This window comes from Thamnophis elegans, chromosome 1 (assembly GCF_009769535.1).
Source record: "Thamnophis elegans isolate rThaEle1 chromosome 1, rThaEle1.pri, whole genome shotgun sequence".
In the NCBI taxonomy this organism is placed as follows: domain Eukaryota; kingdom Metazoa; phylum Chordata; class Lepidosauria; order Squamata; family Colubridae; genus Thamnophis; species Thamnophis elegans.
In genome coordinates this window covers 172,948,992-172,971,220 of record NC_045541.1, presented here as the reverse complement: position 1 = coordinate 172,971,220, position 22,229 = coordinate 172,948,992, and the positions used below count along the sequence as shown (strand labels likewise).

General features: G+C 45.1%; 1 protein-coding gene across 4 annotated transcripts in view; it reads right to left on the bottom strand.

Annotated features, from left to right (window-relative positions):
- Positions 1-22,229, bottom strand: part of SUGP2 (SURP and G-patch domain containing 2) — a 47,600-nt gene that overhangs the window by 8,996 nt on the left and 16,375 nt on the right. For 3 of the 4 annotated variants that reach the window (XM_032216327.1, XM_032216239.1, XM_032216403.1), the window contains exons 5-9: positions 20,021-20,466; positions 16,551-16,662; positions 14,230-14,708; positions 9,481-9,545; positions 7,205-7,347 (exon numbers count right to left, since the gene is read on the bottom strand). In XM_032216327.1, the coding sequence (XP_032072218.1) occupies positions 7,205-7,347; positions 9,481-9,545; positions 14,230-14,708; positions 16,551-16,662; positions 20,021-20,466 (1,245 nt within the window). The remainder of the gene's footprint in view (positions 1-7,204; positions 7,348-9,480; positions 9,546-14,229; positions 14,709-16,550; positions 16,663-20,020; positions 20,467-22,229) is intronic. The other variant, XM_032216479.1, reaches the window with a different exon arrangement.

The following is a 22,229-nucleotide window of genomic DNA, read 5'->3' as shown; positions in this document are numbered from 1 at the left end:
CTCTGATATTTTTTAAACTGGAATATAAGAATTCAAACCTGTGTGTGGAAAGCAGAGGCAATCTATGAATGCTCTGATGAGCTTGTGGTCACCTACTTTGTATGGAAAGTCCCTATCTCAATCCTTAGCATTTCCAGAAATGAACTGTAAAGGCCCTGATTAGGAAAAAGCAAGATTTACAGATGTTTAATCACTAGTTGTCGCTGGGTTCTAAATTCAGGCCAAGATTACACCAGAAATTACAGAAATCAAGAGTCCATCATCATCGGGAGGGATACAGGACCTCTCATCTTTCCAATAAACAACTAGGTTAGCTGACCCAATGCTCTAATGTGCCATAAGGCAATTATTTATATTTCAGTTACAAATTCTTGCTATAAAACGGGAAGCTACTGTGGGCTGATATTAAGACTTTGTATGTTGTGAGCAGAAACTACACGGCTCAGGATTAAATTACTATTTTCAAAAGAATTGAAGGAAGAAAGGAGTCAGATACTTCTTTCTCATTTATTCGGAAGACAGATTAAAAATGCTTGTAAGGTAATGGAAGATTAAAGAAAAACTCAAGAACATGTTGGCATCAGGTAAAGACAAGGGAAAAGATGGCAGAAATCTGATACCTTATGAAGGGAGACTGGACAACTTTCAAAGACTCTCTTTTAAGAGTTGAAGAACTGTAGTCCTTCAGCTACTAAATACGATATCCTTTACCATGAAGATACTGTACTTGGCTGGGGCTAATAATATTCAACCCAAAGACATTGGATTGGCTTCAGAGAGAGAACATGGAGAATTACAAAAATACATGGTCACAAAAAGGCCAGCACTGAGACCCTAAATGCCACCTCGCCTCAAGCACATCTCCAAAGGAACTAAACCTTTAAGTTAGCTCAAGTACATTACCAGGAACTCAAGAGTTCATGCTGATATAAGAAGAATCACATTCTTATAATAGACCAGAAAGCCTATAATCTAATCTCCTATTCAAATAACATTTATTTGACAATGCAAAGAGAACAAGAGTACAGAGAGGACCTTGGATTTCTGGGAAATGGTCCTCAGAAAAAAAGAGCTACCTTCAATAGTTCCCAAGTCAAGGGTGTTCTTTTGGTTTTCTCAGTTTGTTTTAAAGACTCAGAGGCAGAAACCAATAACCCAGAAAAAGCTATCTTGCTACTTGCTAATCTCAACACACGCTCACGAAGTTAAGTACGCTCATGTGTGCTCATATAGGGATGTGCACTTGGGTCTATATATAATATATATGATTCAATAACAGAATGCTTGAAAATGGTTTCTGGGATAGATAATTTAGCCTGGCCACTGTTAAGTGGGAAAATCCAAGAAGAAAAAGACTGTTGTTTAGTTATGTGCCTGAGGATTTTGCTTTAGGGTAAGGTAAAGGTTAAGGTTCCTCTTACACATATCATATTTTTCGGAGTATAAGACACACCAAGGTTTTGAAGAGGCAAATTTAAAAAAAAAAGGTTTTTGCCCTTTTGCAAAAATGGGCCCATTTTTTTTTAAAAAAGGGCATGAATAGCCCTTAAGAGGCTTGTAGAATGTTCGGGGGGGGGGGGGGGGGGGGGGCGGGCGGCAAAAAAACCGGATCATTTTTCGTCGCAAAAAGGGCATCGAGAAGCTTATAGAGTGCTCCGGGGGCTGGGGGGGGGGGCAAAATTGAGCAAAAAAACCCCAATTTTTGCTCATTTCTGCCCTCCTCAGCCGCCAGGAGCTCTCTGAAACCCTCCTACAAGCTATGCACGGCCATTTTGGTGAAGAGGCGGGGTTTCAGGAGGCAAAAAATGCTGTATTCAGTGTATAAGACGCACCCAGATTTTCAGCCTCTTTTTTTGAAGGAAAAAGGTGCACCTTATACTCTGAAAAATATGGTATATGCTAGTCGTTCCCGCCTCTAGGGGGCGGTGCTCATCTCCATTCCAAAGCCAAAGCACTGTCCGAAGACATCTCCGTGGTCATGTGGCCGGAACGCTGTTACCTTCCCACCAAAGGTGGTTCCTATTTTTCTACTTGCATTTTTACGTGCTTTCGAACTGTTAGGTTGGCAGAAGTTGGGACAAGTAATGGGAGTTCACTCCGTTATGCGGCGCTAGGGATTTGACCCACTGAGCTGCCAACCTTTCTGATCAACAAGCTCAGCATCTTAGCCATTGTGTCCCGTTGCTTTGGGCTAGTGGATTGTTAGAGCAAGAGGGAAAACTGGGAAGACTTGCAAGGATGAAAGTGCTAAGTGGTGATGTTTGTGCTGGAAAAACATCTGGGGGTAGGGGCTGGACGTTGAAGTAAATGGGGGCTCAGATTAGTAGGAACAGACCAAGGCATGGTTAGCTGGGGAATTCTGGGAGTTGAAGTACATGCATCCTAAAATTGCCAAGGTTGGGAAACCCTGCAATAGACAATGATAGAGATCTGCCAAAGAGCTGAGACTGAATTGCTGGAATCCTGGTTTGTGGTGGTTTTTTTAGGCAGATAGCTGCAAAAGATCGGTAACAAACACGATGGCCAAAGCATGGAAGCAAGTGAGGCAACGAGCTATAGCCGTGATGGCGAACCTGTGGCACGCGTGGCCTTGCCTGTTTGCCTTCCGGGTTTCTGGCTCACATGTGCACATGATAATTAGCTGTCCTTCGTGCATGCAGCAGTGCTGAAAAGTGATGTGCATAGGCGCGTCAGCCAACTGATTGTCGGGTGTGCATGAGCGCCCAAACCTGGAAGTTCGGCTTTTCCGGAACGCAATACCTTTGCCCGTACGACATTGCCGAAAACCGGCCTGTACATGCACGCTGGCCAGCTGGGTGTCAGGCACACATGCGTGCTAGAACCCAGAAGTTTGGCTTTTCCGGAGCGTAGTACCGACGAGCGCACATGCGACCCTTCTGTGTAACCTTTTTGGCACTCGGTGCCGAAAAGATTCGCCATCACTGATCTATAAATTAAAAGTTCAGGTCTGTGCTTATAAACTCATGGTCTATGTCCAGGTATGTGAGAGAAATGGCAATAGAACCAGATATCTGAGTAGGGAGGGAGGGAGTGGCTTGCCCAGGCTAATGACTGAGAAAATGATAAAAACCATCCTGGCACACAAGCAAAATCTCTGGAGAATAGATCAAGGTGGATAGAAGCCACTGTGGAGCTGAAGGGTCCGGAAGAATCAGAGTCAGATTGCCAAGGATTTATGGATCTTGTTCACAAGGTTAGAAATATATGAGAGCCCTCAGCAGTTAGCATTCATTAGAAGTACATAGATAGCTTGGGAAGGGGGCTCTGGGAGATGGTGGATGTGGTAGATAGGTAAGAATAGGAGTCCTGAATATACTTAGAAAGTGGGAGGCCTTCAGTGCTCTTCGAGCTTCCTTGTTTTCTTACATACATTACATTACCCAGCTAAGCGACATCATCAGTGATAGAAACGAGCGGGGTTTGCTTCCATGATACATACTAGTGGCTTGCCCTGTCAGTGTGGGTGGGAGTGGTCTTAAGTGTTTCCTTATTAGGAAATAGATTTCATATATACTAATTTATGTGTCAAAGGTGAGATTGACTGGACAGCAGGAGTGTTTGATGTCCAGCTAGACCTGCAGGAATGCCCCATACATAGGGGTGGACACTGGCAAGAGGTGCATATGGCAAGGATAGGTAGTAAAATGGGTTCATATTTGCTCTCTGGAAGTGAAATAAATGGGAATCAGGTTGAAGCAGAGAAGGGGGAAGGGGCAGCCCTTGAAGAGCATTCGGAGACTTCAGCTCGTCCAGAATGCAGCCGCGCGAGCGATTGTGGGTGCACCTCGGTACACTCACGTTGCACCTGTCCTCCGCGAGCTGCACTGGTTACCGATTGGTCTCCGGATGCGCTTCAAGGTGCTAGTCGTCACTTATAAAGCCCTTCATGGTATTGGACCTGGGTACTTGAGAGACCGCCTGCTGCCAATTACCTCCCAAAGACCCATTAGATCACACAGAGTAGGCCTCCTCCGGGTTCCGTCTACCAGCCAATGTCATCTGGCTACTACCCGGGGGAGGGCCTTCTCTGTGGCGGCTCCGGCCCTTTGGAACGAGCTCCCCACAGAGATTCGAACCCTCACTTCTCTCCAGGCTTTCCGAAAAGCCGTTAAAACCTGGCTGTGTCGGCAGGCCTGGGGTTGATGAGTTCCCCTCCCCTCTCGAATCGTGTGACTGTTGGCTGTTTTTTAAATTCCCCTGTACCTTTTCTGTTGTAGTTTCTTTGTGTTTACTTTCCCCCTCCCTTTGGGTTTGTGAGCCGCCCTGAGTCCCTCAGGGAATAGGGCAGCATATAAATAAAATGAACCTAAGAACCTAACCTAAGAACCTAAGGTACAGCAGTGGCACTGAGTAAGTTAATGCAGAAGAAGGAGAACCTCCACACCAGTGCAGGTCCTTCTAGGCCAGCTGCTTCAATCCTGGGTGGCTGAATAGTCAATAGTTCCTTGTCTCAAGCTGCTGCCAATAATCATCAGGCCTGTGTGGAATAAGACTTGACATGGAGTTAGATGAATGCACAAATCTGGCACATATTATTGAGATTTAGTTTGGGCACTGTGGGAGCCCTGTTGGACATCGATCCTTTTGGGTTTCAGTAGCGCAGCAGCCGTGATATACAGCTTGGGAAGGAAGGGTGGACATTACTGTACGCAAAACCATTGCAGTTACTGGGAAACGCAGCCCTGGAGGCAGGCTGTTGCAGATGCCTGTGCATAAAATTAAAAATATCAGCTGGGATACGGAATCACCACAGGCTCGTCTGAAGTACGGTGGCCCTGACATACATAAGTGGGCACACGCTGGACCCGGTGACTTTGCCGATGTTGACTGACATCCTGGTCACTACTATTGTAGAGTACTGCATGCTCAGGGTGTGGCTTCCTTTGAAGACAAAGTGCTGATCGTTATCTATAAAGCCCTCTCTGATGCAACATGGGGATGTGTCAGGAGCTACCTTATCAAACATGATTCTGCCCATCCAACTTAATCATCCAGGACAGTGATGCCGAAAAGGGAGCGCACATGCATGCTCATCTGGGATGCGACCCGGAAGAGGAGCTGCCCAGGGGGCATGCGTGTGCCGGAAAATGCACTTCCAGTTTCTGGCGGGGGCATGTGTGCTGGCCAGCTAGACTTCCGGTTACTGGCTGGGGCAAATGCTCGTGCCAGAAAACGGAAGACCAGTTCTTCCAGTTTTCGGCACTGCTGCAAGCATGTGGGCCAGCTGATCATCGTGCGCGCATGCGGCCCAGAAACACGGAAGAGGAACGGGCGACGCCACACATGACAGGTGACTGGGCTCCGCATGCCACTTTGGGCACTCGTGCCATCGGTTCACCACCACGGATCTAGGAGAAATCTGCTGAGGGCGCTACCCCAAGTGTGGTATGAGGCTACATGAATAAGAACCTGAATATTTAACAGGTCTAGCTTTTCTATGTAAACTCTGTTCATTCAGCAAGACCAACCTGGAGGGCTTGCTGCAAAGTCCCCCCCCCCCAGGTAATCTTGAGAGCAGGGATCCTGAGAGCATCTCTTCCCAGGATCTTATCCCCTCTGAAGTAGATTACTTGAGGAGAGAAAAGTAGTACCTTCCCCTGCTAGCATTTTGGAGGTCTACTAAAACTAGATTTTCTGGAGGTCCTTTAGGGTGTGGATGGTCTTCTGAGGATAGAGATAATAAATATAGCTCCAAGGTTTGGTGGGGATACGTTGTGAAGTTGGTTGGGATGCATTTACTTTTATTATTGTTGTATTTGTGGCCTTGCTTTTTTTTAAACTGAACAGTTGGATGTTCATTTCTCAGAGTCTTAAAGATTGGCGCAATAGGCACACAGAAATAAATAGGATGGTCTGATGGCAGATATTTTCAGCAATAGCTTCCATACTGCGCAACACACCACTGGTAAGACATATTTGTCCTAAACCCTCATTCCAGAAGGCCATAAGGACTTATTCCATCTGCCAGCCAGTGCTCCGAGTTCCATCTGCCAGCCAGTGCCGGCTGGCAATTACAAGGAGAGCCTTCTCAGTAGTAGCTCCGACCCTTTGGAACGATCTCCCCGTGGAGATTCGTACCCTCACCACCGTCCAGGCCTTCCGCACAGCCCTTAAGACCTGGCTAGCCCGTCAGGCCTGGGGACAAAGATAATTGCCCCCTCCCGAATGATGAATGAATGTTGCTCATTATTTTATTCTATGTTTGTCTGCGTTACTGTTTGTATATCCCCCCCCTTGATTTTATGTAAGCCGCCCTGAGTCCCCTCAGGGAAAAGGGCGGCCTATAAATGTTAATAAAACCTCTAAACCTCTAATTCCAATATATAATTATTGGCCTTTAATAAAATTGAAGATGGCCACTGGTTTAGGAGAATAAGTGTTTTACTAGAAGCAGGATTTTTATTTTCTCCTGTGATTGGGGCGATGTGCAAATATATAAAATAAAGAAACAAGTAAATAAATAATCTTATTTTACATTCAAAGAGCTGTGATTCAGGCAAAACAGACTCTGGCCTATTCTTCTACAGGCACACAAAACAAGCATTTTTGCCGTTGTTGTTTTGTGTTGGGTTTTATAGTTTAAAATGCTGTTAGAGCCACCCAGAGTAGATCAGAAGATGGGAAGTGATATAAATATTGTAAGTAAGTAAGTAAGTAAGTAAGTAAGTAAGTAAGTAAGTAAGTAAGTAGTAAGTAAATATTTTCTGAGCTGAAATAAATCAATCCTTTTGGAACATTCTGGATGTTACACTGTATAGAACAGGGGTCGGCAACCTTAAACACTCAAAGACCCACAAAGATCCTAACCGAAAGCCCTATCAAATATGGAGGCAATTGGTGACAGGGAGCTGCAGCAGAGGGCTCCAGAGCTGCAAGTTGCTGATCCCTGGTATAGAACAAGGATGCAAAATAAATCTTTGTTTTCTCCTTTTTTTGAACTAGGCTACACAAATAGATCCCTGAATTAAGACAATCAAAATTCCCTTTATCCTGAGCTTGGGAGAGAAACTCCAAAGAAGCTTGGAATTTGCTGCATCTTGAGTTTACAAAAGCTATTTAAGAAGCAACGAATGTAAAAGCTTAGAATTAATACTAGGGAATAAGTGGAAACTGTACACTTGGAAAACAGTCTAATCCAAATGTGTGAGTGCTTAAATGCGTCTCTTGCCCCCTTTATACATACACGTCGACAGGTTCCTGGATGCCTTTGCCATGTAACCCAAGGCCACGCCCTTCTTGCCAACCCATTCTTTGAAGTATTTGGAAGCCAATGTTCTTCTCATTTAGTTTCTTATTATAGAATTCCAAATCCTTTGTTTTCTGTTGCTGACAAATAAAAATAAGATTCAACAAAAGGGAACATAAAAGGAGATGTTAAACACAACCATAAGCAGAGATCTCCCATCTTTGGGAAAGGGGGAAATTGGGACATTTTAAAACCATATGACAGATGGCGAGACAAAATGGCTGATATGATCTTTACATAATCATCAAATGGGCCACCAATGGATGTGGTCCACCCTAAAACATAAACTTACCTAAAGATAAATCTGGAATGATGCTGTCTTTACATCGTTTTCCTTTAGCCTCCCTAGAAACTCACTGTAAAGGTACTCCTCAACTTACGACCAGTCACTTAGCGACCATTCAAATTTACAACTGATCTCTCCAGGGCTACTTATGACCTGGATTCAAAGTTTTGATGGCCCGTCCCTTATGATCATGTGATCACATTTTTGGCGCTCAGCAACAGGCCTGAATTTACAGCCACATGCAAAAGACTTGTGGTCCTCTTACCATGATTGACAATGGGTGGTTTTTTTTTTGTTTTTTTTTGCTGCAAACCAGTGTTTACTTTTGATGTCCGGCTGATAGGTGGACTTCTGGGAGTTGGAAGTCCACCTATCTGAAAGTTGCTAAGATTGAGAAAAGCTAAGGGTCCCAGAAATCCTATCCCAAAGAATTGTGTAGAAATGTTTTCCTCCCTTGCGCATTTAAATAGCTCGTATTTCCTTTGTAAGGAATTTAAACCCAGACATTAGTGCTTTATTTTGCTGATGTTGAAATGTATACTTTTCTTGACCAGGAACTGGCAAAGTGCTGTTTCTGTGCCTCATTTATCAAGGCAAATTGATCAATGTAGTGATCAATGAAAGATCACTAAGAAACTACCTCCCAGGGCTTATGTATCCTGTTTTGCTGAAAATAAGCCCTCCCCGAAAATATTGCAACACAGCAGCAGCCATGAGGTGACCACGCTCGCCGCCTCCTGCACCTCAAAAATAATAAGACTCAAAATAAGGCCGTGCTTATTTCGGGGGGGGGGGGGGGGAAGAAAACAAGGCCCTGTCTTATTTTCGGGGAAACACGGTAACTAGGAAGAAGGACATTGTGAACTGAAGCTAAACTGGCTCCTTCCATCTCAAGGGATTTTGCTTCACCCACCATCCCTTGTCAGGCAGAAGACATAGCTGCTAGTACTAATGCTGACGTGGGGCTGGGAAGTTGATCTGTGATTACAGGAAGCTTTAACTATTCCATGCCAACTAACTTGAGTGCAGGGAAACTGTGCAGGGACACACAAGTACAGGCAGTCCTTGACTTGCGACCGCAATTGAGCCCAAAAGGCTTGTTGTAAGCGAGGACATTTGTTAAATGGGTTTTGCCCCATTTTATGACCTTTCTTGCCACAGTTGTCAAGGGAATCACCGCAGTTGATAAGTTAGTTACCCGGCTGTTAAGTGAATCTGGCTTCTCCACTGATTTTGCTGGTCAGAAGGTCGCAAAAGGGGGACGCAGCAACGGTCGTAAGTATGTATGAACCAGTTGGCAAGCATCTGAATTTTGATCACAGGATCAGAGGGACGCTGCAAAAGTCATAACTGTGAAAAACGGGGGTGCTGTGTGATAAGTTGTAAGTGCAAGGACTGGTTGCAAGTCATTTTTTTCATTGCCATTGTAACAGCATTGTGATACAAATAAATGGATTCGCTTACGTTAATGGATTCTTAAGTGATGAGTTGGCGTGTCTCATTTAACGGCTGTTCTGATTAGCCAAAGAAATTCTGGTTCCAACTGCAGTCATAAGTCAAGGACTACTTGTATACGAACACATTCCAGCATGCAAATTCTAGTTTGTGATCCAATACGGCACTGTGTAGACCAGGGGTGTCCAAACTTGGGAACTTTAAGACTTGTGGACTTCAACTCCCAGAATTCTGTTGCCAGTTGGCTGGGGAATTCTGGGAGTTGAAGTCCACAAGTCTTAAAGTTCCCAAGTTTGGACACCCCTGGTGTAGACAGTTGGACTTAAATAAAAGCACAGGTAACAGAGTAGAAACGAAAGTTAAAAAGAAGAATTCTCACCCAATCTTTACGGCATATTCTGTTTTGCATTACTTGGGAGAAAAGTTGTGACATAAAAATCCCAGTCTTAAAAGAGAATCATTTTTGCCTCACCTTCTTATTTTTATACGCAGGATAGCCACGAGGTCGGTCATAAGAGATACGCACCGGATCATGTACTAAAAAGCAAAATTAGAGACCAAATCAATTCTAGGTCAAATAATTATTGTCACGTAATTGCACTTTGGGGTTTTACAGCAGGAATCCATATAGATCAGTACTACTGTGTCCAGAGATTGTTCTGACCGGGGCTTCCCAAGAGCATGAAGCAAACTCCTTGTCCTGACGAAAACCCCTTTTTATTAATTTGCTGTGAATTCTGCTCATTCACATCCAGCAAAGTCTTTCAAGGGAGGATTTAAACTCACAGACCTTATCTGGCTTGGAGAGTTGCCAGGCCGATATCTGCAAAACTTGGCCAGGAGTCTCAGAGTCACGATCAATTAAACAAACTAATTGCCTCCTGAAAACTTCCCTCCCCTTTCGCTCCTCTTTTATTTCCTCTGGGAGGGGCCATTCATCGTCCACCTGTGGCCTTACTCCCAAGTCGACGCCTGTTCTTTGGTTGTTCCCTTCCTCTGGCAACTCTGTGCATGCGCACACTGGGAACAGGCTCCAGCCGTTCATCTGCCTCACTGATGTCTGACTCTGAAGGCAGCTGATAACTAGCATACAGCCCTGGCCCCCTCTCTGCCTCCAACACAGAGCCCTCATTCTCTAGACTCCAGAACTGGCCCATGTTCCTCCCCAACCTTCTCACTGTCCGAATCTACTGCCAGCTCTGTTGGTCGCTGGCGGGCCACAACAGCAGGAAACAGTTCTCCCTTGTCTCCAGCATCAGAGGCGGATGGCCTCCAAAGAAGGTATATTAGATTAGCCATAGGAAGTGCTGAAGCACTGGATGTCTCAATTTACAATGTAATTCAGTTTTTCATAACTGAAATATAATTCTGCTTTCAGGAACCCTAGGAAGAGGATGGAAGGGGGAGGAAGGGGAAGTTCCCGTCTCAGAAATCTGCTCACTCAGGTTTCGTATTTGATACCAGCTGCATTCCTTGGACAGGGAAGGGGAGGTTACTGTGGTTATCTGCAAGACTCTGTTGGCCTTAAGCTGTGCTACCCTGCGGAAGAGGCAGCAGAGTGGGCAGCAGAGTGGCATCCCTGCCAGGACTCCTCAATCCAATGGCTGAGATGGCGGAGAATTTCAAACAACCCAGAAAAATGACTGCCACAGCCATCAGAAATTTAACTCAGCCGAGAGTAACACATCTGAGAGATCACTTACTATAAGGGTGTCGAACTTGATTTCATTGAGAGCCACATCAAGATTGTGTTTGACTTCGGGGAAGGGGTGGGTGGGCGTGGTGTGGCTGGGGCCGGCGTGGCCATCTCAAGGTCATTCATGTCACAGGCACTTGTGGTGGCCAAGTGCTAAGGCAGGACTTCCCTCAGACCCTCCCTCACTCTCATTATAATTTCCCTTCCTTCCTTCTTTTTCCTTCCCTCTTCCTTCCTTTCCCTTTACTTATTTTTCCTTCCTTGTGCTCTTCCCATCTTCCCTTCTTTTTCTCTGTCTTTCCTTTTTCCTTTCCTGTCCCTTCTTGCATGCTTAAATGCAAAAGGGGAAACATTTCTCCTTTTTTGTTTTGAGTTTGTTTTGATAGCCCTCTGTCACACACACAACCCTCCCGAGTTCCATTTTCACTGGCGGAGGCACCGTGGGCCGGTCCTTTGCCGTTTCCAGGGCCAGACCTAAGCACCCTGCTTTGAGTTTGACACCCCCGACTTACTGGATCTATTTTTCTTCTTGGGGCAGAGGCCACATGATCTGAAAGGGTAGCACGTACTTAGTCTGAGGTGGCTATATGCAATGTGGACTCCAATAAAGGAGAAAACAGCTAGTCCTCGACTTACGACCACAGCTGAGCCCAACCTTTCTCTTGCTAACCAAGACATTTGTTAAGTGGGTTTTGCCCCATTTTATGACTTTTCTTGCCACAGTTGTTAAAGGGATTGCTGCAGTTGTTAGCATAGGAACAGAATGGTTACATGGCTCTGACTTCCCCACTGACTTTGCTTGTCAGAAGGTCACAAAAGGGGATCAGATGACCCCCTGGGACATTGCAACCATCATAAATATGAGTCAGCTGCCAAGTGTCTTGAATTTCGATCACGTGACCATGGAGATGCTGCAACAGTTGTTAAGTGTGAAAAGCAGTCATGAGTTTTTTTTAAATGCCGCTGTAACTTTGAACGGTCATTAAAGGAACTGTTGTAAGTCGAGGACTACCTGTATTTGTAGTTCAGGGTTGGAACGAGGGACCCTTGGTGCTCTCAGAGCTTGGTTATTTTCTTGCAGACGTTTCATTACCCAAACTAGTGTCCAGTACCAGGGAAATCAGGAAATCTGAAAGAATCTGAACTACTACTAACGGTCAAGGAAAATTAGAGGGAGAACAGGAAGGAATTCAAGGTGGGCTGAATTTGGCTCTCTCGTGGGTGCAAAGGGACTCATGACTGATGACACTTTTGACCCGTCCCTTGGGCTCAGCCCGGTCATCTCCTATAATCAGGATGGCGAACCTGTGGCACACGTGCAACAGGTGGCACGCAGAGCGCTCTCTGTGGGCACTCCAGCCGTCGCCCCAGCCCAGCTCCACCATGCATGCCTCCCACCGGCCTGCTAATGTTGAGATCACTGCCGTGCATGTGCGGGGCTGGGGTAGTGCAAGCAGGGGATGCGTGTGCGCATACATGGGGAGGGGCACATGTACAGGGGCACTCGGATTGCATTTTGGGACCTTGCACTGTGCCTCCATGTCCTGTTTTGGCTTCCAGGTTGGTGCAGCCTGGCACGCCCCATTTTGGGCCTGGAAAGTGTCCTGCACCAACCTGGAAGCCAAAAATGGGCGGGGGGGGGGCAGGGCACATGCGTGGGATGGAGAGCATGGGGGGGAGGGTCGTGAACACATTGCATTATGGGTGGAGGCGCACTTTCAGCACTTGACGACAAAAAGGTTAGCCCTCACTGTCCTATAACCAGGTTACAGCATTAGCACTGATGATGCTACCTAGTTTGGGTAGTGAAATGTCTGCAAGGAAACAACCAGGCTCAGAGAGCAACTGAGAGCAGCCCTTCAACGTGGGCTTCGTGGTGCTAAGTCAGCTAAGGTTTTGCAATCATCACAAAATCAATATAATCAACACATACCCTCAAGTAAGGCTGGATCCACATATTACCAGATTGGCTTAATGGCTACATTTACATGACATGTTGATGATTTTTTAAATGTAGCATTTAAACATATTTTTTTCCGTTCGCTACTTTTGCAAATCCAGCCTGTTTGGACCGTTGGGTGAATTTAACTGATTGTGTTGACCCAGAGCATGAGTTTGTTCAATTAACTGTGTTGTGCAAAACCTGTCTGAACATAGCACAAAATCACTCAGAACTGCCAACTGCAATTAACTGCACCATTTGCTAGCTGTTTTCCAATGCTTCTGACACCTGTCTGATCTTCAACAAGAGAGATGGAGGCTACGTGCAGCTCTGCAAGACATACATGGAAAATATGTTTTATCAGCTCTGAGGGTTAAAGAGAAGGGCACATTTTAGTGCAGAACCAAACAAATGAATCAACAAGTAATACGCTGTTAGAAATCTCACTGTGCAAATTACCTGCCTATCGCACCCATGTCGTAATTAGGAATTCAGTAAGAATTTTCCTCATTCTTCGGCCTGACACCAGCACAGATTGGTACGTTCGCAATGAAATTAGAAAACACGTAGCTTATGATTTAAAAGAAACTGGGTTTACACACTGAGTAAGCCACAAAACTGGTACCTAAGGCCCAAGTCATTCACAAGCCACCCGTATAAGAGAATATTTGTAGCCCAGGGTTGAATGGTGGCATCCTGGATGATTGCTGAGCTTGACTGTTTTGTTTCAGACGTTTCATTACCCAACTAGGCAACATTGTTGGTGCTAGCAAACTACCCCCACAACTTCCTAGTGTTGCAGCCCGCCAGTAGAGCTGGTAGCAGAGTCAGACAATAAGGAGGTTGGGGAGGAATATGGACCAGTCCTGGAGGCTGGGGAAGGCTCGGATGAGGGCTCTGCATCGGAGGCAGAGATGAGGCCAAGGCTGTCTGACAGTTCCCAGCTACCTTCGGAGCTAGGCAGCAGTGAGGCAGTGGAACAGCTGGAGCCAGTGTGTGCATGTGCAGAGCTGCCAGAAAAAAAGAACAGCTAAGAAATCAGGGTGGACTTGGGAGTAAAGCCACAGGTAGACGGTGAATGGCCCCTCCCATAGGAAATAAAAGAGGAGTGAACCTTTGCAGTATATAATTTGTTCGTTCGTTCGTTTCAGGAGTGTGAGGATCTGTCCGTGAATCTCAGAGACTCTGTGCCAAGTCTTTCCCTGCACAGCACCTCATTTGGAAAATATTTACATGGTAGCTTTCCAAGATAGATTAGGTCTGCAGTCATAAATTCACCTTTGAAAGACTATTGACCACGCCTTTGCTGAATGTGAATGAGAGGAAATCACATTCTTCTAATAAAAGGGGTTTTGTCGGGACCAGGAATCTGCTTCATGCCTTTTGGGGAAGCCTAGATCAGAACACCTAGCACTGATCATTTTGTCTAGCTAATGTCAGGGTTCCGAGTAATAACCCCACTGGATAATGACACGTCTGTATGAACCGAGCTCAGAAACCCCACCAAGGACCTCACATGTTTTGCACAATATAGGAGCAAGGTCGAAGACACATAGCCTACACAAAACACTTCCCCAGCTCACCTGTTGGTTCATCTATGAGACACACTCTCTTTGATGCTGGGATCAAGCCCACTTTCAGGGATTTGCTACTCATTCTCTTGCGGCCAAAGTGCGCGGGTGCCTGTGCCAGTGGCTCTGAAAGGCCACTCGCGGCTGTGCTGCTGGTCTGTCCTTCTTCTTCAGCCGTCTTTGAATGCTCCCCTTGCATAAGCTCCTCTTCCAACATGGCTTCTTCTGGCTCCTCGGTTGGCCCTCTATCTTCCTCCTCTTCATCTCCTTCTTCAGCTTCCATTTCAGCTTGGGGAGCTTCTTCCTCCTCGTCCTCTTCCTCGTCTTCCTCGTCCTCCTCCAGGTTTCCCCATTCGCTTTCCTTTGGTTCAGACCTTTCATGGAAACCATCACCAGATTCCTTCTCGTCACCAAAGCTGATAGAGGGGCATAATTCACGGACTTTCATGCGATAAAACTTGAAGGCAGAACTCTCTGGATCCTGCAGAAATCTGTTGGGTGGTGGTGGTGTTAGAACAGTGTTATTTATTATTACTAGTTCATTTCACTTTTCCTCCAAGAAAAACTGAATGACCTGGGGGGGATGGGTTAGACAAAGCAACCTTCTTCCTCATAGAATTTTCTTCTTAAAAGAACTCTAAGTTAGGCTAGATAAAGCATGTGCTAAATCTGGACTTTGCAGGTATATGAGGCCCTCAATTCCAATCTGCAACACCCAGATGGGGTGAAAACCATGCACCCAAATGGCCTACTGCAAGCTCTTGTCGTGTCTACACTAAACTATACAATACAATAGCAAAGTTGGAAGAGACCTTGGAGGTCTTCTAGTTCAACCCCCTGCCTAGGCAGGAAACCCTATACCGTTTCAGATAAATGGCTGTCCAACATCATCTTAAAGACTTCCAGTGTTTATGATCAGCTTATGATCAGTTTACTGATCAGCTTGGCTAAGAATTGTCGTGACCCGTCAAAACCGCGCTCGACTAAACCGCGCCCAATTAAACCACATCGCTGATGTCATCAACAGGGCGACAACAGCCAGCGCGGAGAAAGAAGGGCGCTTTAAATAGCGCTTTGAAAGCAAGCTGATTCAACTTAAGGTAAGGGTTAGGTTTAGGGTTAGGTTAAGGGTTAGGGTTAGGTTTAGGGTTAGGATTAGGTTTAGGGTTAGGTTACGGGTTAGGTTTAGGTTTAGGTTAAGGGTTAGGTTAAGGTGTTAATTTTAGGTTTAGGGTTTACAGCGTGCTTCTGTCTCCGCGCTGTTGTCGCCCTGTTGATGACGTCAGCGACGCGGTTTAGTCGAGCGCGGTTTTGTGGTGGAACCAAGAATTGTTACAGCCTCCTCCCTTGAGTAACTTATGACTTGACAGTTTAAAATTGGATGCCCTCACATCAAAGAGAATTGTATTTAGCATTAGCAACAGCAATAGCACTTAAGACTTATATACATCGCTTCGTAGTGCATTTACAACTTTCTCTAAGTGGTTTACAGAGTCAGCCTATTGCCCCCAACAATCTGGGTCCTCATTTTACCCACCTCAGAAGGATGGAAGGCTGAGTCAATCTTGAGCCGGTGAGATTTGACTTGCAGCTAGCAGTCAGCTGAAATACCCTGCAGTACTGCACTCTAACCCCTGTGCCATCTCGGCTCTAACTTATTACTTTTGTCTGACAGATAGGGAGCAGAGGTGGCACAGGGGTTAGAATGCAGGATTGCAGACTAACTCTGCCCACTGCCAGCAGTTCCATTCTCACCAGCTCAAGCTCGACTCAGCCTTCTATCATCCTTTTGAGGTTGGTAAAAAGGGGACCCAGATTGGTGGGGCCAATATGCTGACTCTGTAAACCGCTTAGAGGGCTGTGAAGCACTGTGAAGTGGTATGTAAGCCTAAGTGCTATTGCTATAGTGTGGCGGCAATACAACTGATCAGCAAATTAAACCCCACCTGTACGTTGATCAAATAAGAAATGATCCTAATCAAAGGACTTGCTTTCCACCTCAGTTCCCCCCTCCCAGTCTGAAAAAAATGAGACAGCTGTCAATCGTTTTGCAAGTGCCTTGCAAGGATTTCCACAATATAGCAAGTACCTCAGGATTCTCTAAACCAGGGGTCTCCAACCTTGGCAACTTGAAGACTTGTGGACTTCAATTCCCAGAATTCCTGGGAGTTGAAGTCCACAAGTCTTTAAGTTGCCAAGGTTGGAGACCCCTGCTCTAAACTATTATTGAATCATTTCAAAATATTTCTCTTATCAATTTGCATTTTTCATTGACAAGCAAAACTGGGAGGGAGGGGGGAGAGAAGAGAAGGAATAAACAACAAAGCACTCACAACAGGTCTGGATTATCGGCACTGTTATCAATGCTGAACTGCTCGATTTCCGGCCCAACTTCAGCAACAAATTCAGCCAGCTTCTGAGCGGTTACCATGACTTTAGGGTCCACTGAAAGGCAAGAGAAAGAAACCATTCAGGAAAGGGTTGTTGTTTTTTTGCAAGGAAACAGTACATGTAGAGGCACTGTCAATACAGTCTTATTTTGAATGCCAGCGAAAGGCAACATGAATAAATCCCATTCAAATGTTTTTAATCATTACTCCCCGATATAAAAAATGCCAAAGAATGAGCTTGGGAAAATCTGCATGTAGAACCTTTGCTGTATAAGGATCATATATGCTAAATACAAGAAGCTGGATACCTGTGCTTCGCTATGAAGCCATGTGATCGGGCCAGCCTGCAGGCCAGATGAGTCACAGCTTGTGACAGCAAGCTGGCCATGCCCATATAAGGCAACTGGCAGTTGGAACAGAGTTCCTTTCAGGTGGGGAGCGGGAGTAGAATGTCTAACTTCTTAGCATCGGAGCATGTTAATTACTGTATAAGAAATGCTAATGATCTGGTGATTATTTCAAAAAATCCTTTCTTAGTGAGCACCTAGAAGCCAAGAGGAACATATGTGATAACTTTCAAGTTTGTAGGCTTTATGGTTCTGGAGATTTCTTGATGTAGCGTGAGTAACATTACATACATATACATACATACACACAAACACACACAGGAAAAATTGGAACACCCCACCAGAGGAGGTTGTAATTTGAAAAATTTTAGACTGTGCCAAAATGGTTAGATTAACCTTCAAAATTAAATATGAAAAAGACACATGAATGGGCAGAAGCGAGAGATAGGAATTAGAGAAAAGTAAGATCATAAATATTAGCTCTGAAAATAGGAATGTATATAAACATAATTAAAATAATCAACCACACTGTAAATATTTTAATGTAAGAAGAAACTTAGGTAAAAGCTTTTTGGTTATATTATTACTACTGTTACTATATCATTATTATTGTTATTAGCTTGTATCTCAATGTGTAACACTTTTCATTTTCAGTCTTCTTTATTTATAAATGGTATATACCCTGACAATAAACTGTTTTTCAAAAAAGTGTTTTTGAATAAAATTTATTTTTTAAAAAAGAACCTTTGCTGTACTACTCAGCCGTGACTCTTCCTTCATCAGGAGATTGTCCTCTATTATGCACTAGGTGCAAGGTATTATGGGAGGGGAAAAATCTTTCTTGGAGGCTCAGTGGCTTCCCATATCCACAACATGTGGAGAAATAGCATTCAAATGGTGCAAGAATTATGTAAATGTAAATTTCTAAAGAACAGATTAACAATTATGTTGAAATGATTGAGAATGGGAGCCAATTAGAATCTAATGGTTCTAAAAAAAATGTTATGCTAAGTGCACAGCTGCACCAGAAAACGTGGACTGCATTTCTAACAGACACCAAGCTGTGAAGGGGGTTGGTATGCAGTAGCACTGTAGTCTATTTATCACCCAATCAGTCAAACCGTAATCTTAACTACAATCTATTACTATGGCTACCATACCTTCAGCATGTTTTAGCACATCACTCAAACCCTGGTCTAACGTCTGATTGCTTACTGCAGCCAGATGTGTTTGGGACAAAAAAAAGGCAAAAAGCTGAGCTGGTTGAACAGTAACAGAGCAAAAGCTCATCTGCAATTGCGATCTCCACTCCTGCTCTATTTTGCATCTTCTGTGGGCATGCAGTGGGTTAATTGCAATTATGAAAGTGGAGGAGATTCATCTGTCACTCACTCTATGCCTGGCAACTTCAGCCTGACTGGTTTTGTCTCAATTTCTTCAAATTGGAAGGAAAAAATATATGGAGGTACATAACACAATTGTCCTCGACTTATGACTGTAAGTGAGCCTGGAATTATAGTTGTAAATCATTGCAGTTGTTAAGCATTTCACCATGTGACCAGACCTGGTTTTACAACATCGTTTGTGGCAGTCATTAAGGGAATCCATCTTACCCAATGGATTTTTGTGCTGGAAGCTGCAAGTAAACCAGCAAAAAATAGGGGGGGGGGGGAAAGTCAGGTGATCACGGGATGCTGCAAAGGTGAGCCAGTTGCCAAGCCCTCAAAATGTGATCACATGACTGCGACATGTGTGCATGTGTGGGATATCCTAACATGAAATCAGGTTGTTAATAGCTTTTGGGGGGCGGGGGAATGACCATTTTCACTTTGAATAGTCACTAATTGACCGGTCACAAGTGAAGGACTATCTGACAGTTCCTGACAGTTAGAACAATTAATCAGTGGAATGACTTGCCTCCAGAAGTTGTGAATGCCCCAACACTGGAAGTTTTTAAGCAGATGTTGGATAGCCATTTGTCTGAAGTGGTGTAAGGTTTCCTGCCTAAGCAGGGGGTTGGACTAGAAGACCTCCAAGGTCCCTTCCAACTCTGTTTATTTTATTCTATCTGTTTACTAGAAGAAAATGTGGGCATAACAGGATCATCTGAAGCAGAGGCAGCTATTCTCTTGAGCACATTTAATCCTGAAAGAAGCTCCGTGACATGGAACAAGTGAGCAAAGTCACTGCAAAGTGGCTCAACTGACAGCAGCAGAAAGTGTGAAAATTAATTAGATAATATGACATTAACATTCCTACTTCAGATGAAGGGTGGAGTAACGAATTAAGACATGTTCTGTATAATTGGTTTTGAAGATATAATACTGTGTTTCCCTGAAAATAAGACAGGGTCTTATTTTCATTTGACCCCCCCGAAATAAGCGCTAGGCCTTATTTTCAGGGAGGTTTTATTATTTTTGAAGTGCAGGGGACAATGAGCGTGGTCACCTCATGGCTGTTGCTGTGTTGCAATATTTTCAGGGAGGGCTTATTTTAGCGAATGCGCTCAAAAGCCCATTTGGGCTTTTATCCGGGGAGGCCTTATTTCCGGGGAGACAGGGTATTATTTGTGGATGATCAGTTGACAGGAAAAAAAGGTACAGAATGCTGGCGGGTCTTTAGCCACTGCCTTCACTGGTATTTGGCCAGGTAGGCCAGGTTCAGACCTGGCCTACCTGGTGATCTGAAAGCATTCTTAGTAACTTAAGAACACTGGCAGTTTCACTCTTACATTTAGTACTGCTGGATACTCAACCTTGCTCTTGTGGGTCCCTATTGATTTAAAACACCCTTCTCCCCGCTCCCCCCAAATGAGAAACATTTGGGGTAGTATAATGGCGCATTAATGGGTTTTGAACATTGTGGATTTTTAATATTGGAGTCACCTATGTGGGAATTGGGTGGCCATATGAAATTGTTTAATAAATAATAAATAAATCTTGGCTGGCTGGGGGAAGTCTGGGATTTGAAGGCCACATATCTACAAGTGGCCAACGGTTGAGATACGCCAGCTGAAATGGTTTGTGGAGTTTCCTAAGAGCATTGCTCCACTTTGGCTTCACTTACCGTCAGGGAACTGGCTCATCAAAGACGGGGAATTGTCGGAAAGCTTCAGCGAGTCCGTGTTTCTTGAGGCTTCCTCTAGGGACAGCGTCTCTGCCTGGTCACCGTTGGATTGGTCACTCTTGGGACTGGACATGGGTGTGCCGGTTGCCGGCTGCTTCAGCACTGACCCAGCAGATAAGAGCGTCTGGGTCCCAGTGGTGGATCTCTTGGCTCTTCTGGCCCTCGCAGCCCTTTGCAGGATCCCTGGCCTTCTCCTCTGAAAGAGCCTCTTCTTGATCCTTGCTACTTTCCTCCTGTACAAAAGAATCCTCACAGCTTCGGAGATTGGCTCCTCGGAGGTCTTCTTGTCTTTGGTTTCTTCCTTGGCGGTGGACATCAGCCTCTCCGTCTCATCCAGCTTCAGCTTATAATATTTGTATTCAAGGCTTTCCTCCTCCAGGAGAAACCTGGATTATGAAGGGATGGGAAAATAAACAAATAAAGCTGCAAGCTCTTTTCCACCCCCCACCCTCCATTCTTTGGCCTCTCCTTTCTGCCCCCTTCCCCTTCTGCCCCTCCTATTGCAAACCCTTTCCCTCCTTGCTCTCTGCTGTTCCTGCTTCCCCCACTTGTATACAAAAAGAACACTCTTGCCTGTCCTCCAAAGGCTCATCTAGCAATAGCCCTTAGACTTATATACTGCTTTATGCTGCTTTACACCCCCCTCTAAGCGGTTTATAGAGTCAGCCTATTGCCCCCAACAATCTGGGTCCTCATTTCACCCACCTCGGAAGGATGGAAGGCTGAGTCAACCTCGAGCCTGGTGAGATTCAAACTGCTGACAGTGAACAGTGAGTTAACTTGCAATACTGCATTCTAACCACTGCGCCACCATGGCTTTTTCATCTAAGCCAGGGGTGTCAAACTCAAGGCCTGTGGGCTGGATCCATGGGGCCGGACTGAAAACAGCAAAGGACCGGCTTGCAGCCCTCTGCCAGCGAAAATGGGGTGCAGGGGAGGAAGGAAGGAAGGAAGGAGGGAAGGAAGATTATAATAAGAGTGAAGGAGGGTTCCCCAGTCATGCCCACTCCCCAGCCCTCTGAGATCCAACACAACCCTGATGCAGCCCTCAATGAAATTGAGTTTGACACCCCTGATCTAAGGGGAGAGCCCTCATAATCAAACATGGATTTCTGGCTATCTCAAAACTGTGGAGTCCTTGGTGCTCTCTGAGCTGGATTGTTTTCTTACAGATGTTTTATAACTAGCTAGGTAACACCAACAGCTGCCTAGCACAAAAGTAGCTGAGATACCATGAAAACAAATCGGTTCTATCTAAAGCCTACAGAGTGTGTCCCATTCTTTGCAAGGCACATGGGTATGAATAAAACCTATTTTGCGGTAGCCCCTATTTTATGGAGCTCCCTCTCCTTGGAGAGATCAGTGGCTCCAATTCTTCTTATGTTTCACAAACAAAGGAAAACAGTATAATTCACAATTCCAGTCAGAATTTGTAACTTCTCCAAGGAGAAATTTGCCACTTGAGACAGAGAACTACTAGGATCTGTAGATACATCAACTAACCTTCCCCAAGATGACACTTTGTTTTAGAAATCACCCTTGGTGAGCAGGGACTTCATTTCCCTGAAGCCTGTTTCCTTAACAGTGCAGGCAGCACCCAGAGTAAGACTACTAGACTTAAGAAGAGAAACAACCTATGCGCAACATGCTAACCCATACTGTGTAAAAAGCCACCAGTTGTGGCTTAGCATTTGGCTGAATTCAGGTGACTAGTTAGCAGCCATTAATCCTCCAAAAAATGCTCTCAGATGCAGAGAGGGCCACAAAGCAGTGTTCATTCTTCAACAATGACTTCATTGTTCCCAAACTACAGCATTTTCATTGGACGACTACAAAAATTACTGTTTCTCAACCCTTGGCCAACTCTAAGATTTATGTACTTCACATTCTATAATTCCCCAGTCAACAAGTTGAAAACCATGGTTCTAGCCAATTACCTCCACCCGACTGATCAGATCCCACAGATTAGGCCTCCTCCGAATTTCATCCGCCGGCCAGTGTCGACTGGCGACTACCCGGAGGAGAGCCTTCTCTGTGGCTGCTCCGACCCTCTGGAACGAACTCCCCGTGGAGATTCGAACCCTCACCACCCTCCAGGCCTTCCTCCAAGCCCTTAAAACCTGGCTGTTCCGACAGGCCTGGGGCTAAA